Here is a 15,471-nt window from a genome sequence, read left to right as displayed (position 1 = left end):
TTCTGCCGACCCACATGCCTGCTCTTCCTCCTGGGGATCCCAGGTGAGGGGACAGTGAGCAGAATTTCACAATGTCTCTTTCTCCTAGGGAGTCCAGGGGCGCGCTGGGCAGCCGTGCCCTCTCACATGACAGTATTTTCATTCCTGAGTCGGGACAGGACCCGCCTCGGCCTGTGAGGGTGTTCTCCCAAGAAAACGTGTGTGACCGGATTAAGGCTCTGCAGGTAAACTTTTTCTTGGCCCTGTCATTGGGTATGTATTCAAACATGAGTTGAGATGTTTTAAAATTATTCCTGCTTGGTTTATTTGATATATTTTAAAGTATAACTGTGTGCACATCACAATTTCCCTAAGACATGCCAAGTTTGTCACAACTAGATCTTGACCCGTTCCAAGTTACAACTACTCATTTTTCAGATGACAGCCAAAGAACTGGTGGCAGATACTCGTTCAGTTCAGTCCTCTGAGCCCAGATAAAGGCGTTGAAAATATCTCCTGAATGGATGAATTGGGGCAGGAGGCTTTGTTGATAAAAGCCACTGATGAAAACAAAAGCCAATGTCCTTTATTCCGATCCAGCTAAAAATACAGTGTAACGTGAAAGTGGGGCTGCCACCTCCTCCAGGGAGCCTTCCTGCCAAGCGGGGAGATGATGCCGGCATGAGTTCTGAGGACGATGGGCTGCCCAGGAGCCCCCCAGAGATGTCCCTGCTACACGACATCGGTCCCAGCACAACCATAAAGGCAAGTCAGCCTGCACCCCATGCGTCTGTCCTCCCCCACCACAGAGGGCAGCTGGGTGCCCGGTGGCCACTGCGTGACTCCCATGAGGGGAGGCTGGGCATGATGCAGCAGGAGGCATTCCAGCCAGGTCACTGGAGCCCACAGTTAGTATTTATTTTCGTTCTTTGAGCAGAAATTCAGGTCTTGTTAGGAGATAGGGGTTTGGTGACATTCTTTTTGATGGTTAGAGGTCTGATACAATCGACTCCTTGCCTTGTTTTTCCTGTCTGAGCAGATGACCAGACAGCATCTCCTCTCAAAGAACGAAGCAACCTTTGTGTCTGTTCTCTGTTGTCATGAGGCTTGGCTGGAGGGTGAAGGGAGTGGTAGGCATATTTGACTAAACCCAGGCCTTCATGCCTGAGTGAAGGACAATGAGAACTTGTTAGGTCAGGGCTAAGAATATGAGGCTTGGTTCTGGTAAACAGGACAGGCAGGAGAGGTATTTATGGCCTCCACAGGGCAGGGGAAACTCATCCTGGACACCACCCTCCCCATGAGAATCCATGAGGGGGAATTGAACTCTTATTAATGTGCAAACAACAAAGTTCATGGTGCCTCCATTTTCAGCCCATACCATATATTTGTACATAAATGATAATTTTTCCCTTGCAGACAAGCTTGCTGAGGGCTGGACAGTTAGAGTTATGCATGCTGATGCTTGGAAAACAAATGAAGGCCAGGATCCCTTTTTTATAGCCACACTCCTGCCCTGGTGGAGGGCCGTTCACAGGGAGGTCTCGGGAGTTTCATTGCGACTCAGCATCTTGCAGATTCTGTGCTGCTCTGAAATACGGTCAGCAGTCACTTCAGCCTGGACATCTGGAAGCCCTACTGCAAAGGCAGGGGAAAGAATATCTCCTCATTTGTGTGCACTTGTGGGTGCCCAGAGGGTCACTGATGACAGGTACAGGAAGGGCTGTGGTGTGCCTGTGTGTAAACAAGCTCTAGAACAAGCTGCAGAATGCTCCTGAGAATTCTTCTCTAGGTAGGGGGCCTGTCCCTGCTTTCTCCACAAGCAGGGTCTGAGGACAGTGCGCTACCCACAACTTCTGTCTCATTTCAGGGAGGAGGGGGGAGAGGACAGGAGGTGGTTTGCCCCATTTCTTGGCCTTCAAGCCAACAGCATACTCCTTAACACCTTAAAATACTGGAGAAGTTTACAGGCTTGTGGCTGCTTATGTTGTAGTTATCATGTGACAGAGACATCTTTGCACCCTCAGGTGTGCACCCTCAGTTGTGGACACTCAGGACCACATGTGACCTTGTGTGTTTCAGGGCCACATTATGGGGGAGATGTCTCTCATGAGCCTTTACTGACCGATTCGCCCCCGCCCCCCCATTCCATCACAATCATTGTCTGGTGCTCACAGCATCATTGTTCTCTGTGTTTAGAAGGGACAGGCAGTACAGTGAACAGGTTGTCTCTAACTCTGTTCAGTAAGGATGAGCCAGCTCCAAACCCACAAAGGGCCATGATGTGCAAACTCCACAATTAGCTGAGAGAGAACCACTCATGCTGGGCAGGGCTGACTTCATCCTTCTCAGCATCCCTCCCGTGGTGGTTCTGTTCTTTCCCAAAAAACATCCTGGGATTTTATCAGGTTGAACAATCCACTAGCTTCATAGGAACAATCCACTAGCTTCATAGGAAACCAAAATCTGAGCCTTTAAGACTTAAAAAAAAAGATAATCTTTATCATCATGGTTTTGAAGATACAATGTTCATATTTTATGCCCTGAAAGTTCTTAGTGCAGAGAGTGCCGATCGAGAGGGGGAAACAGTACATGCTTTAGGGTGTGTTTGTGTATTACACAGTATTTGATATGATGGCACCTATGTCTCAAAGGATGGGATTGCAGGCTGCTTAATTTTTTTCCTGCTGCAACACCTCACAGAGGCTTACATGCTGGATGGAGAAACTTAATGAAGATTATTGTGAAAAAACGTCTTTAGTAACCATATTTCATGTCACTGCCAAGGTGATATTTCTTGGCAGAATGAGCTTTTCAGGAAATAACATCGAATTTTTTAAAAATTGTATTACTATATGATGTGGCAACTGATGAAACAATTTGGTGATGTTTAAAGTAAAATTAGATCTAACTAGTCATGTTCCAGGTGTCCTGCTATTAAGTACAGAACCTGGGATAGAGCACAGCAAACTGTCGAGTCTGCTCCAGGAGATGAGGGCAGGTCAGTGGAGGGTCTGGTGGCAACAGTAGGAGACACACCCATTGCTATGCAACACCCTGGGCAGGTTCTGCCACCTCTAGGAATCCATCCTCAGAGGGTTTAGGAGAGAATCAGAAGAGATCAGGTAGGTCAGAACCTGCCCTCTCCTCACAAGCAAAGGCCAGCCCCAGCACCCCTACTTCAAGTGGGTGGCTGCTCCTGTGCACACTGATCTCAGCCCCCATCAATGGCTGAGCCCTCTTTTTGAGGACAAACATTGTAAAGCAGTTGTCACCCATAGTCACTCCCCAAAAAGTCTCTCAAACCCAGGTCGTTTTCTCAGGGCCCTGTGAGCCATGACCCCCAGCACACGGCCACAGTTAGACATTTAAATCACCCACTTCCAGTATCATCCAGATGCATGGATTTCAGGGAAGACTGACTGGGAGCCAGCGGTGCTTGTGTGAATGCTCAGATGCTGCCCACACACAGACAACAACCCCAGTCAGCCTTCCTGCCCCCTCCCCTCGGACCCCAGTCCACCTCCTGTAGTCACCACAGTAAGCAAAGTCGAAGCTTATGGTGCTCCTGGTCCTGAAGGGGTTGGTCTTTCCAGGCCCCACAGCAGAGAGTTCACTTCCCAGCAGGAAGTCCCACTGTGACAGCCAGTGCAGGGAGTGTACTGGGACACAGGTCATGGCTCACAGTGTCGGGGAAGTGAAGCTCCTAGCCAAGGGCCCCCAGCACAGGGGCTAGAGTGGGCTGTGCCAGGACCATCTGCCCAGGCAGAGCAAATGCAGGGGACCCTGGGGGAGAGAACCCTGGGGGAATGCCTGTCCTTTAGGTTTATAGAGGGGTGACCAGAGGCCCTTTGTAACAAAAGTAAACATTCTGCATTTGCAAAGCATCTCATCTGTTCTCTTGAGTTCCAGACAGTCAGCAAAACAAACAAAACAAAGTTTTATCAAGTGTTTCTATGTACTGTTCCTCTAAACAAAGGGAGAAATGAAGGATTCTGTACGATTTTTAAAAGACCCATTCTACTTGTGACCTTTAAGAAGGACAACCTGGGGAAGCTGTCACCAGTTCCATCTTCCTGAGGCAACTTCCTGAGTCCTCAGCTACAGCAGGGGAAGCCAAAGCCACAGGTACAAAGGAAGTCACAGCCAGGAGTCCTGTGGTTTATTTTTAAAATAATTTTTCTTGCTTTAGTCCCATAAGAGCCTGAGTGGCTAAAATAAGAGAACTAAGATTGATTATGTCCATTTATTTTTTAAAAAGATTTTATGCATTTATTTTTAGAGAGAGGGTAAGGGAGGGAGGAAGAAAGGGAGAGAAACATCGATGTGAGAGAGACACATTGGCCCATTGTTTCTTGCCCATGCCCAGACTGGGGACTCATCCTACAGCCCAGACATGTGCCCTGACCAGGAATCAAACTGGCGACCTTTCTCTTTGCAGGACGATGCCCAACCAACTGAGCCGCACCAGTCAGGGCTGATTATGTCCACTTATAACGCCCTTCTGTCATTTTAGTAATTGCCTTTTCCCAACTGACAGAAATATACTTCATATTTGCCTTAGAAGACATAAGGGACCTTTACATGAACAGGGAAAAAGCAGTGCCCTTGAAAGGTGATCCCTGCATCAGAGCCTGCCTCTCAGCAGTGTCTTCCTTCTGCCCCACCAGCCCCGGGTTAGCAGAGGCTCTAGCAGAGGCTTGGCATGGGGCTCCAGGTGTCAGCAAGGTGAACCGACGCCCCTGGGCGCTGTTCTCTGCCTCCTTCCTGAGGAGACTGTTTTTTTCAAGAGGGCTTACTAAATCATTGTGAGATACATAAAATTATGGGCTTGAGTTAAAATGTAAACTTGACACCACCCCACCCATTATGATGGCTAATATAAAAAAAAGTTTCGGTGAGAATGTTGACAAATTGGAATGCCAGCACACTGGTGTTGGCAAAATAAAACTACAGCCACCATGGAAAAGAGTATGGAGGTTCCACAAGACACTATGATTCAGCAGTTCAACTTCTGGATAAATACCCAAGAAAATGGAAAGCAAGTTCTTGGAAAGATATTTGCACACTCATGTTCACAGTAGCATTATTCACAATAGCTAAAATTTGGAAGCAACACAAGTGTCCATCAACAGATGATTAAACAAACAAAATGCGCCTGTGCACACGAAGGGAGGAAACTCTGACACATGCTGTAGTGTGGATGAACCTCCAGAACTTTATTCTGAGTGAGATAAGCCCTTCTCATAAGGACAAATACTGTATGAATCCACTTCTGTGAGTTACTGAGAGAGGTCACATTCATGCAAACAAAGTAGAACTGTGGGTGCAAAGGGCTGGCGGAAAGGGAAATGGGGAGTTAGTGTTTAAGGGGCACAGAGTTTCAGTTTTACAGGAGGAAAAGTTCTGAAGAAGGGTAGTGTGATGCTTGCATAATAATATGAATGTATTTAATACCACTGTACTACACACCTAAAAATGGTTCAGATTCCACCCCTGGGTAGGTGGCTCAGTTGGTTGGAGTGTCCCCCACACACCCTTCCCACCGTACAGCAAAAGGTTAAGGGTTCAATTCCCAGTCAGAGCACATATGGGAGGCAGCCTATTGATGTTTCTCACATCAATGTTTCTCTCTCTCTCTCTCTCTCTCTCTCTCTCTCTCTCTGCCTCCCCCTTCCCTCCCTCTATCCCCCGCCCTTCCTCTCTCTCTCTCCAGTCAAAAAAAGATATTCTTGGTGAGGATTTTTTAAAATGGTTAGGATGCTAAATTTTATGTGTATTTTACTACAGTAAAAAAGTTGGAAAATAACATTGGAAAAATCATGTAAACTTGACATGAATATTGAGCACCATGCTAGAACAGAAAGTTTGTTTGTAGGTGGCAGGGTTGTAACTAAAACCAGCACCTCCCAGATGCTCTGCACCTTGCTCATCACCTGGACTGAATTTGTCACGGTGTTCAGTGGGTGCCCCCTCTGTTACTTTATGCTGTCAAATGTCTTTGCCAGTGACCCACTTAGACCTCACTTGGTGGAGGAGCTTGCCAAGTTCAGTGGGCAGGGCCCTTAGGGTGTTGCCGTCATTTTTGCATGTGACAGCCAGACTCCCTGGCAACACTTTTGTTCTTGGCTGTCAGTTGCTCTTTTCTGTGGTGTAAACTAGTAAAATACTGTAACTTAACAGATGGTAACTTACAGCCAAATTTCTCCGAGAGAATGCATAAGGATATACAGAAACCTTCTAGAATGGACAGACCACAGCTTCACTGATGGACTGCTGAGTAGTGGGCTTGGTGCATCCTGCGCCCAAGTCTGTATGTCACACCGCTGGGGCATGCTTTCAGCTTCCAGAGATAGGACCAAGCCTGGCTCTGCCCTTGGAGAAATCGAGCTGGTCTTTGTCATCAAAGCAGCTAGCTCTTGTCTGAGGCACTGATGCCAGCAGCTGTGGGAGGGTGAAGGCAGGGATCCCGCTGAGGGTGCCTGGGACACAGGTTCTTAGCATGGCCTAGCACTCACATGTCCCAGCCCTTTCCCCTCAGACCCTCCCTGTTGAGACTCAATATGAAACATGTCCTTTCATGGGAAGACAGGGCACAAGAAGAGGAGAGAGTTGAAGTGTTGTTTGCTGTACCCATTCATATCAAGAATTAATATTTGCTGTTTGCTTCTTGTCTCGTGAAGGTCTCTTTGGTTTCCTCGTCCCGGCCGCCCTCTCCAGAGCAGTTCTCCTCCAGGCACACGACTGATGTCCCTGTCTTTCCCCGGACCTTGAACAGCAGTGTGGCACCTGTGGCTGATTTCAGTCACCCCCCAGAATTCTCCTCCTGCCTAGACAATTCTGCAGCTAAGCACAAGCTCCTGGTTAAGCCCCGCAACCAGAGGTCAAGCAAAATGAGGCGCCTGTCTTCGGTAATTGTGCTTCTCCCCCACCCCCTCCCACCCCCTCTCTCCTCTCTGGGTTAAGTCCCCCTCTGAGTGACATTCTTGGTCCCATATACCTGCTGCATAAGGTGGAGTTGTTTGTCTTTTCACCATAAATTAGATATGTCTCTCCTCTGCATAAACCCTTCCTTCCTTCTTTCCTTTCTCCCTCCCTCCCTCCCTCCCTCCCTCCCTTCCTTCCTTCCTTCCTTCCACAACACTTAACAGGAACCTGCTATGTGCTGTCGGTCCATTGCCTTCCCACTGCATTCATTGTGGAGTCCACAGTCTAGGCCTGGCATGCCCAGGCCCTTCCTACCTTTCAGACTTCCTCTTATCCTCTCCCACTCAACATGTTCTGCCTCCTCCCTCCTTCTTGAGCTCTCTAAGCTGTCTGGGACCTTAAGCCTTGAACCTGCTGATTTCCTGCTCAAGATGCTGTTCTCCTGGTGACTCCTTTTCAGCCTTGGGGTCTCAGCTAGAAGTCCTCTCCCCACTGAGGCTCACCTGACCATCCTGTGGAAAGCAGCCCCAGCTTCCCACCAACATATTCACTTCCTTTATAGCACTTGCCACACACAGATGTGACCTTTGGAAATATGTGTGCTCACTTGTTTACTGCCAGTCTTCTCTGAGACCTTGTCCCAGCTCTACTTCCAGCCCCTGGAGCCAGGCTAGTCACAGAGCTGATATCCAGTCAATATTTGTTGAATAAATAAACAAATGGGTGAGTGAATGACAGAAGAAGAAGCTGAATCACTAGAAGGGGCAGCTGCTGAGTAGCAGAGGAATGTGCACCTGTAAGGACAGAGCCTTCTTTGGGCATGCTGACTGGGGCAGTTGTCAGCTCACAGTTGTGGGAGCCAGGGACTCACTCGTGGAGTGCTCTGGCCTCATGGTACCAGGGAATTCCTGGTTAGCATAGGGCTGGTACCTTCTTCCCTGCCTGGTGGTGCCTACACTGCCTCAGTCCTGGAGGAGCCGAGAAGCAGGATGTGGGCCAGCCTGGCCACAGAGCGTACAGTGCTGAGAAAGAGATACTCACAGACCAGCATTCTCTCCCATAATCCCTTTAGACAGGACTGTGGGGTGTTGATAACATACCCAGGACAGGCCAGGCACTTCACTGGAAACAGTGGCATGGCGTCGCTCAGGATATCAGGGACTCCCTGAGAGAGTGGGTTTTCCTTTGGGCATGTGAAGTGTACTAGAAGGCTTGGCATGAATTTTAAAAGGTTGACTTTCGAGGAGACTAAAGCTAGAGAAAGAAACAAACTATGGTTATCTCCAGGACAGTGTGCCCTCACGCAAGCTGGGGATTAGGGGATGTGTACAAATGCTTACATATCTAGGACATTTACAGTTAAAGGTTCTGAGTCCTGGGAATTTGGCAAGGCCCAGTAGCTCTGACCTGCCTGTCCTTGTGCTGAGTGCAGCCAGGGCAGGGACAAAACCAGCTCCCTCTGACCCTCAAGTGTGGGTTTTATTCTCACAGGATGTCTATTACCTGACAGATATTACCTCCCCCAGCCACAGCCAGGCCAGGATGCAGTGGCAGGGGGAGACCCAGCTCCTACTTCAGGGGGAAGTGCAGCATCCCTTCTTTCTGCCCTTTAGGGAAGAAGAGCTGTACTTCTTTTTCTTTGCTTTTGAATTTGACTTAGCTCTTGAACCACATTTTTTAGAATAACAAAATGTCTGATTTTCTCAGTCTGGGTAAACACAGTCTTTCCTGCATTTAAACCACCATTTCCATATCTCCCCCTCTTCCCTCCCCATCTTGGTAGGAAGCGGCATTGATAAGTATTTGGAGGCATTCATATTTTTCTGACTGGGCAGAGGTATCTGGCCAGTGGTTATCAGTGTCATTTTTTGGTCCTCAGGTAGAGGCTTCTGTTCCTCAGTGTATTCGGCCTCCTTAGTGTTTTGATCATGAGGACCTTCCTGGTAACCTGGTCCCTCTTGGGGACCAAAGTGCTTTCTGATGCTCCCATCCTGCTCTGCAAGTAGAGACAAGCCACCACACTGCCCCCTCTGCTGCCCTCCTGACCCTGGAACATCTGTGGAGGTTCACAGCCCCTTTGAGCTTCACTAGACAGTAAGGTCCAAGTTTCCTCTGCTTTTATGATCCCCCACAATAGTTGGGATTTCTTTTTCTATCACCCACCCACACCCTCCCCAGACTCAGTCACCTGCACAGTCCTCTACTTTATTCTCTTCCTCCTGCTGCTCAAGGTCCTTCCTCCATTTGGGCAGAACAGCCGCCCATGCCTAGCCAGGCATCTCCAGCTCCATTATCAGTGGGGCAAACGATCCTCCACATCACCTAGGCTTTGACTCTCTTGGAGCTCTAGGAGAGAGAAGGGCTTTCCTCACCTTAAAAACCCAATCTTGCATAGTTAAAAAAATAATCCTTGGCTATCAAGACTGTAATATTTATTTCAAGTTTTAAAGGCACATTCAAGTGTGCATTTGGTTGAATCTGTGTGCCCCATGCAGAGCAGAGGTTAGGAAAGACAAGCATAGGCTGTTACCTCGGCATTTTACCATGTTGCATGGAACCGGCCCTGTGTGCAGCTCCAGCGCAGAGGTGGAAAACCCATACGTATTTTTCTAATGTCACCACACCAGTGAGCCCTCATCCCAACCCAGGCAGTTCCAGGAAGAGGAACTATCAGGAATTCTACCAGAAGCAGCATGGTCACACACCTGGATTAAGGTTGCATTGCTGGCAGAGCTGCCAGCCTTAAGTGTCAGGTCTCAGACAGAGACTGGCACCTCCCCTCACCCCAGCACTGCTCATCAGCAGTGTATCCTGCTTGGAGATTATGTGGATACTGCCCCCAAGGCTCTTTTTGGTGAGAGGAGGTTGATGACTAGACTAGGCAGCCAGGATAGTCTCCATCCCGGTGCAGGCTGAGCAATGGGTCCTCCACATCCACTTTCTCAGAAGGGCCCTGAGGAGGAGGCGACAGGGGGTGGTGGAAGGGGAGTGGGTGTACCCACCCTTGCTGCTGTACCTAGCCAGAGAGTCCAGCTGAGTTGAGGCCTCTTTCTTCCCTGCAAAGCCTCTGCTCAGCGTCCAAGTCCATCCTCTGGAGCCCATATTCCATGCCAGCCTTCTCCCTGCCTGCCCCTCCACTGGAGCCTCCTCTGAGCTGCCAGTGGCTCAAGTTGGGGTAGGCCCACGGGGGGCCTGCTCCTCTGTTCTGTACTGACCTAGCATGGGTTCTGAGCATTTTAAAAAATGTGACCCACATCCTAAAAAGTGTTTCAACATCAATGATTTCCGGTGACAGCAAAAGGCCAGTAATGCCTTTGTAGCTGCAGCTTTTGAAACTTCTCCTGTAGATTTCCTTACACATCTTTTTAGACCCAGAAATACAGGATTGGGCATCTTGGCGAGAGTAGCTTAGGTATTGTTCAAACATTCCAATTATCCTGAGTTCTAGTGAGGAGATGCTGGCTGGAAAATGTTAAAATTAATGTCAACAAACCACAAAACCCTGTTGCAAACATACCTGGAGTGTTTCCTAAAAGGGCAAGGAGAGAGCTGTGTTTGTGCAACAGCCTGGATAACTTTCCAGCCCAATGTCATGAACTTTTTACAAAGATCAGTCTCAACACCCTCTACCTTTGGGTCATTTTCATGTATGGCTTTTGAATGCTTCATGATTCCCTTGATCTCTTTTGCTTCCTGAGAGAGCAGGAACTGACTTTGTGCACGGTAAGGAGGAAGTTGATTAAATCCAAGAAAAATGCCACAAGACAGTTTTAGGGTTTCATGAGAGAAGGGAGATTCATAAGCCTCAAGGAAGAAGCAAGGAAAACTCTGTTGGAGTGGCATTTTAGACAGTCTTTGGGGTTACTGTAGAGCACGGGTCTCCAACCCCTGGAGCACAGACCAGGACTGCTCCATGGCTTGTTAGGAATCGGGCCACATGGCAGGAGGTGAGCTTGAATGCAATGTGCTTGAGTATCCCCCACCCCTGGGTCTGTGGAAAAATTGTCTTCCACGAAACCGATCCCTGGTGCCAAAAAGGTTGGGGACCGCTAATGTAGAGTACCTTGGAGGTATGGGCAAGTTACTCAGACCCCACAGTGGGAGCTTGGCTGGACCTGAGTAGGGAGCTGGGGAAACAAGAGTGGAGACTGTAGGACTAAATTTAGCTGAAAAGAAAAGTGTGTACTTTATCCTATAAACTTCGGTTTACTGTTGGTCCTGTTTGACATTATGGGAATCACGTTTTAGGCAAACCGTCTGCTCTCGCTGTGAGGGTGCAGGCCTGTGGAGAGAGCACTGAGGTGGAGGTCGTCTCTGAGGTTGCCCAGGGCTGCAGAGCGCCAGCATTCCACTGGGGTCATCAGCTGGTCCTTGACCAAGGTGTGGACCCATCTGAGCCCTCCGGGGAGTAATAGTCCTTTTCTCACTGGGATGAATTGAGGTGTAAATGAAGAAATGAGTATAAAGCACAAAACACAGCAGATCTCCACCTGGTCGTGGTCCCCTTTCCTTCGCTTTGCTCTATAGAGCACTGTCCACTAGTTTTGGGACTTGGCCATGGAAGCCTTGGGCCGCACTGATTTTGAGGGCATAGCTGCCACTGTCCTGCTGCAAGTTGAGCTTGTGAGCCAACAATCCAAAATAGACCAGTAAGGGAGGGATTAGGAACAGACAATTGGATGTGAGTGTCCCCTCAGGTGCCAGCTTCTGAGACAACTGCTTTTAAACCATATGATGCCTTGAACAATGTGGGATGGTCGCAGGTTTCCTAATCAGTGTGTGGTGCTGTCTTTGTTCTCTCATCTCTCCTAGCGGGCACAATCCGAATCCCTGAGCGACCTGACCTGCACCCCCGAGGAGGAGGAATCAGATGAGAAGCCATTACTCATGCTCAGCTCAGAGGAGAAACCCAGTGCTGGACCACAGGATGTGGTCCTGGATAGAAGCCCTGAGCCCAGGGCACCCGCCACCATGCTGCCACCTGGGGGGGCCCGTGCCAGACGGGCACGCCTGCAGCACTGCCCAGCGCTCAGTGCCAGTGCTGAGGAGGAGAGTTCCCCTGGGGACAATGCCTCCAGCCGCCCAGCTACCCCAGAGGTCACAGAGCCTGTGTCAGGCCCAGCTCCTTGCTTGGAGTTCCCACTTCTGCCAGAAGGCTCCCCGTACTCTGGTCCCAACAGCAGAAATCAGAGGGAGGAGCTGTCCCTTGAAAGCACATGTCCACTATCTGAGGATGTATCTGATGAGGTGGTCTGTGTTTCTGGAGATGCTGAGAGTTTATTATCTCCCCACATCCCTGAAGAAGACATGACACCTCCTGGGACCAACCCCACCATCGTCTTGGAGACCCCTTCTGGTCTAGATGGGCCAGACCATGATACACAGAAGGAGGTGGAGCTGACACTGGCAGCTCCCAGTCCTGAGGGAGCAGAGACAGGACGTTCTGAGGACCATACCCCAAGCCCCACTGCCCCCAAGAGCTGCTTAAAGCACAAGGCCCTGGTGGGAAGCAGGAGCCTCAGCGTGTCTCCGACCCCACCCACCTCGGAGTCCTCTCTAGAGGAGCCCACCCCCTGTGCCCTGGACAAAGAAGACACCCCCAGAGAGCCCCCTGGGGATGAACAAGCCGAGTCCCCACAGGGAGGGCCTGAAAGGGAGGCACTGGAGCATAAAATGGGGAGGGGAGGCAGTGAGCCGCAGGGCGTGAAGAAGTTCTCTGTGTCCTCTGGCCGGGCATGGCCACGCACAGGCCACAGAGGACGGCTGGGGCACCCTGGCCCTGTGGGCCCCACTGCTGTCCCTTCCACTATCCGGCTACCCCTACTGAGGAGCAGCCTGGCCTGGAGGAGCGAGGCCGCCCTCGATGACCTCCAGGTGCCTCTGGAGTGCCAGAACCAAAAACTGGACCCTCAGGAGCTGCCTTCACCAGCTGAGTGTGGCTCTCAGGACTCAGGGAACAGGGTGGCCAGCCAGGCTGGGCTAGGGTGGAAGTCCCAGGATATGGTGACCACACCGGTCACAAGAGACCCCTGCCCTGCTGCCCAGGAGCCACTCACACGTGGGGACAGAAGCCCTTTCCCCATCAAGCTCCGGTCCACATCTCTGTCTTTCAAACACAGAGATGTGTCCTTGCCGGAAGTGAAAGGAATCAAGAGGTATAGTGCTGAGGTCAGGCTAGAAAAAGGAGGACCGACTCTGCTCTCAAGAGATGACAAGTGTCATGTGGGGATGGCCCCCAGTATTCGGGCGGCCAGGTCCCCCAATGACCAGGGGAAGGGGAAGGCCCGGACATCCGAGCAGCTGGGCTCCAAGCCACCCCTGCCTAGGAAGCCACTTCTGCAGACCCTTACCCTCCCCTACCTGCCTGCGTCCCCTGATGTCAGCCCCGGAGAGCTGGAGAAGGCCGTGCCACCCCCGGGCCCCAGGAAGGAGGGTCGGACAGTGGAGAAAAGGTTGCCCCACCGGGAAGCTGGTAAGAGCTCCAACCCTGTGGTGGGCTGGCCTGAGCATGTTTGGAAAGGGTGGGACAGTGGGAAATCACATTAGTGGGAATAGCTTGCTGGACATCACCAACTGTGTAAACACTTGGGTGAAAACCTTGTTATAGGAGAATTGGAAGAGAAAGTCAAAATTTCTCGTGGTACCACTCATGTGTTTAATTAGACTTAGGGGTGGAGATTAGAGAAGGGGAAACAAATGCCAGGATTTTGTGTAAGTTCAGAGAAGTCAAGCAATTGCCCACACTCATTTTGCAGGGCGTTTTTTCCTAAGAGGAGGTGGGCCCCTCCTTAGAGCACTCACGTGCTGCTCCCACTGTTTACCTCGGGAGCTCAGTGAGGCCCAGAATCTGGGAACAGGTGCTGTGGTTGGTGGAGGCTTTGCCAGGGCCTGGCAAACAACCAACCTTCTTGGTTGTAAAGGGAGCATTTGGCTCCTCTTATCACTTAGTGTACTGACCTTTACCCCCAAGGAAGTGTTTCCCCAGTTTAGTAATTAGGTTCCCAGGGCCTAGTGTCATACAGGAAGCACCCTGTCTGTTGGAGTCACAGCCTTTGTCAAGTGTGAGCCCTCGGAGGGTGGGCATTAGTTAACTTCCTGTCCCAAAAGGGAGATGGTATTAGGGTGAGAGCAGAATGATAGAATCTTCTAAAGCAACTGTCTTCTAAAACAAGCACTGACAAAATTGATGACTTTTCAAAATCTTTGACGTTTGTCACTTTTTATTTATAGTGTTTCAGATGAATGGACAGTCTGTTGGAAATGGGTGTTTGCAGTGGAGCTGGAGAGTCTTTGGTTGGTTGTTTCTCTCATCAGTGGGAGTCTGTGTGCCAGAGAACAGAGCTCCACAAAGCAATCATGTGCATTTTTTATGAGGACCTGGGGCGGCAGGGGGTGGTAATTTTTCATGGTAAATTTTATTTAAAAAAAAAACAACAAAACTTTTAGGACATTCTAAGTCCAGGACTCCACTTAAGCACTGCATTGTAAGACAAAAGAAAATAGAACCTAAGTTATTCTCCTAAGGGCCCCACACCCTGAAAGCAGAATGAGAATACACACAGGAAGAAAATAGCTCACACAAAGCAAGCCAAAAACAGGTTCAAAAGCATTCTAACCTTTTTTGTCTCCCTCTTTGGAAGTTAGTAAGGGTGCAGTGTACAAAGTGCTTCGAGGTCCAAAGGTGACACCCAAGGAGCAGGCAGTTCCAGGGAGAAGGGCCAGGAAAACGAAAACGCCCCCAAAGAGTGCGTGTGGCCTTCCTCTCCTGACCCCTGGCTCCACCAGGATATTTTGATGTTGCTGCAGCCACTACATTAGGACAATCAGTGAGGGATCTGGGGGATGTCCAACCCATAGCTGAGTATCCACTCTGCCAATTTGCAGCAAGCTTATTGAGGCTGTTGTGCAGTGATTCAAAAGCCTTTGATTGAAACAGGGAGGAAGGAGGGGACTTGCTCTGTACAGATGAAACTCAGACATCAGCACCATCCACCTTCATGACCCAAGACTGAAAATGGCCCTCAGACGATGCATGAGTGGAATGTAAAAGCAACACACTCGTGTTTGTGGTAGGAGCTGGGGAAGAAGCTTCAGAGAGCTGTGCTTGGCGCATTCAACACTCATAACTTCCTGTGCTGTCGGAGTTGGGCTCTGTTCACTGTCAAATGCCTAGGTGGGACAGCAGTTAGAGGCCCTGGGCTTTTTATAAAATGCAATGTAGTATTTATTTATTAACAGCCTTGCTTAAATAGAAGAGAATTGTCTTTTCCATCTATGTGTATTAACATTCTCTGAACCACAGAAATAACTAATTCAGATGAATTCCAGAGTGAAAGAATCTAGGTTACAGGCACCACGGGTGATTTTCATTTCAGTGCAAAGAGGAGGGAAAGAATTACCCACAATCTTTTGGGAACTGACCCTCCCAAGGAAGGTGGCATTTAAGGGACAAGTGCTAGGACAGGCTGTGGCTACTGCCTGGTCCCCCAGAACCTTGAGGGGCAGAGCTGCCTCAGGCAGACCAGAGCAGGGTCCCAGGGTCTGTGCTGCTGGCCCCCACCAGTA

The 15,471-nt window shown here is 49.8% G+C and overlaps 1 protein-coding gene across 5 annotated transcripts in view; it reads left to right on the top strand.

The window, feature by feature from the left end:
- Positions 1–15,471, top strand: part of CRACDL (CRACD like) — a 123,411-nt gene that overhangs the window by 92,720 nt on the left and 15,220 nt on the right. For 4 of the 5 annotated variants that reach the window (XM_045828584.1, XM_045828583.1, XM_045828585.1 and 1 more), the window contains 4 exons: positions 89–224; positions 580–744; positions 6,663–6,890; positions 11,719–13,378. In XM_045828584.1, the coding sequence (XP_045684540.1) occupies positions 89–224; positions 580–744; positions 6,663–6,890; positions 11,719–13,378 (2,189 nt within the window). The remainder of the gene's footprint in view (positions 1–88; positions 225–579; positions 745–6,662; positions 6,891–11,718; positions 13,379–15,471) is intronic. The other variant, XM_045828587.1, reaches the window with a different exon arrangement.

The sequence above is a fragment of the Phyllostomus hastatus genome, unplaced genomic scaffold, assembly GCF_019186645.2.
Source record: "Phyllostomus hastatus isolate PE091 unplaced genomic scaffold, TTU_PhHast_1.1 phas_scaffold_78, whole genome shotgun sequence".
NCBI classification, from domain to species: Eukaryota; Metazoa; Chordata; class Mammalia; order Chiroptera; family Phyllostomidae; genus Phyllostomus; species Phyllostomus hastatus.
The sequence above is the reverse complement of the archived record's forward strand: the minus strand, read 5'-3'. Positions and strand labels throughout refer to the sequence as shown.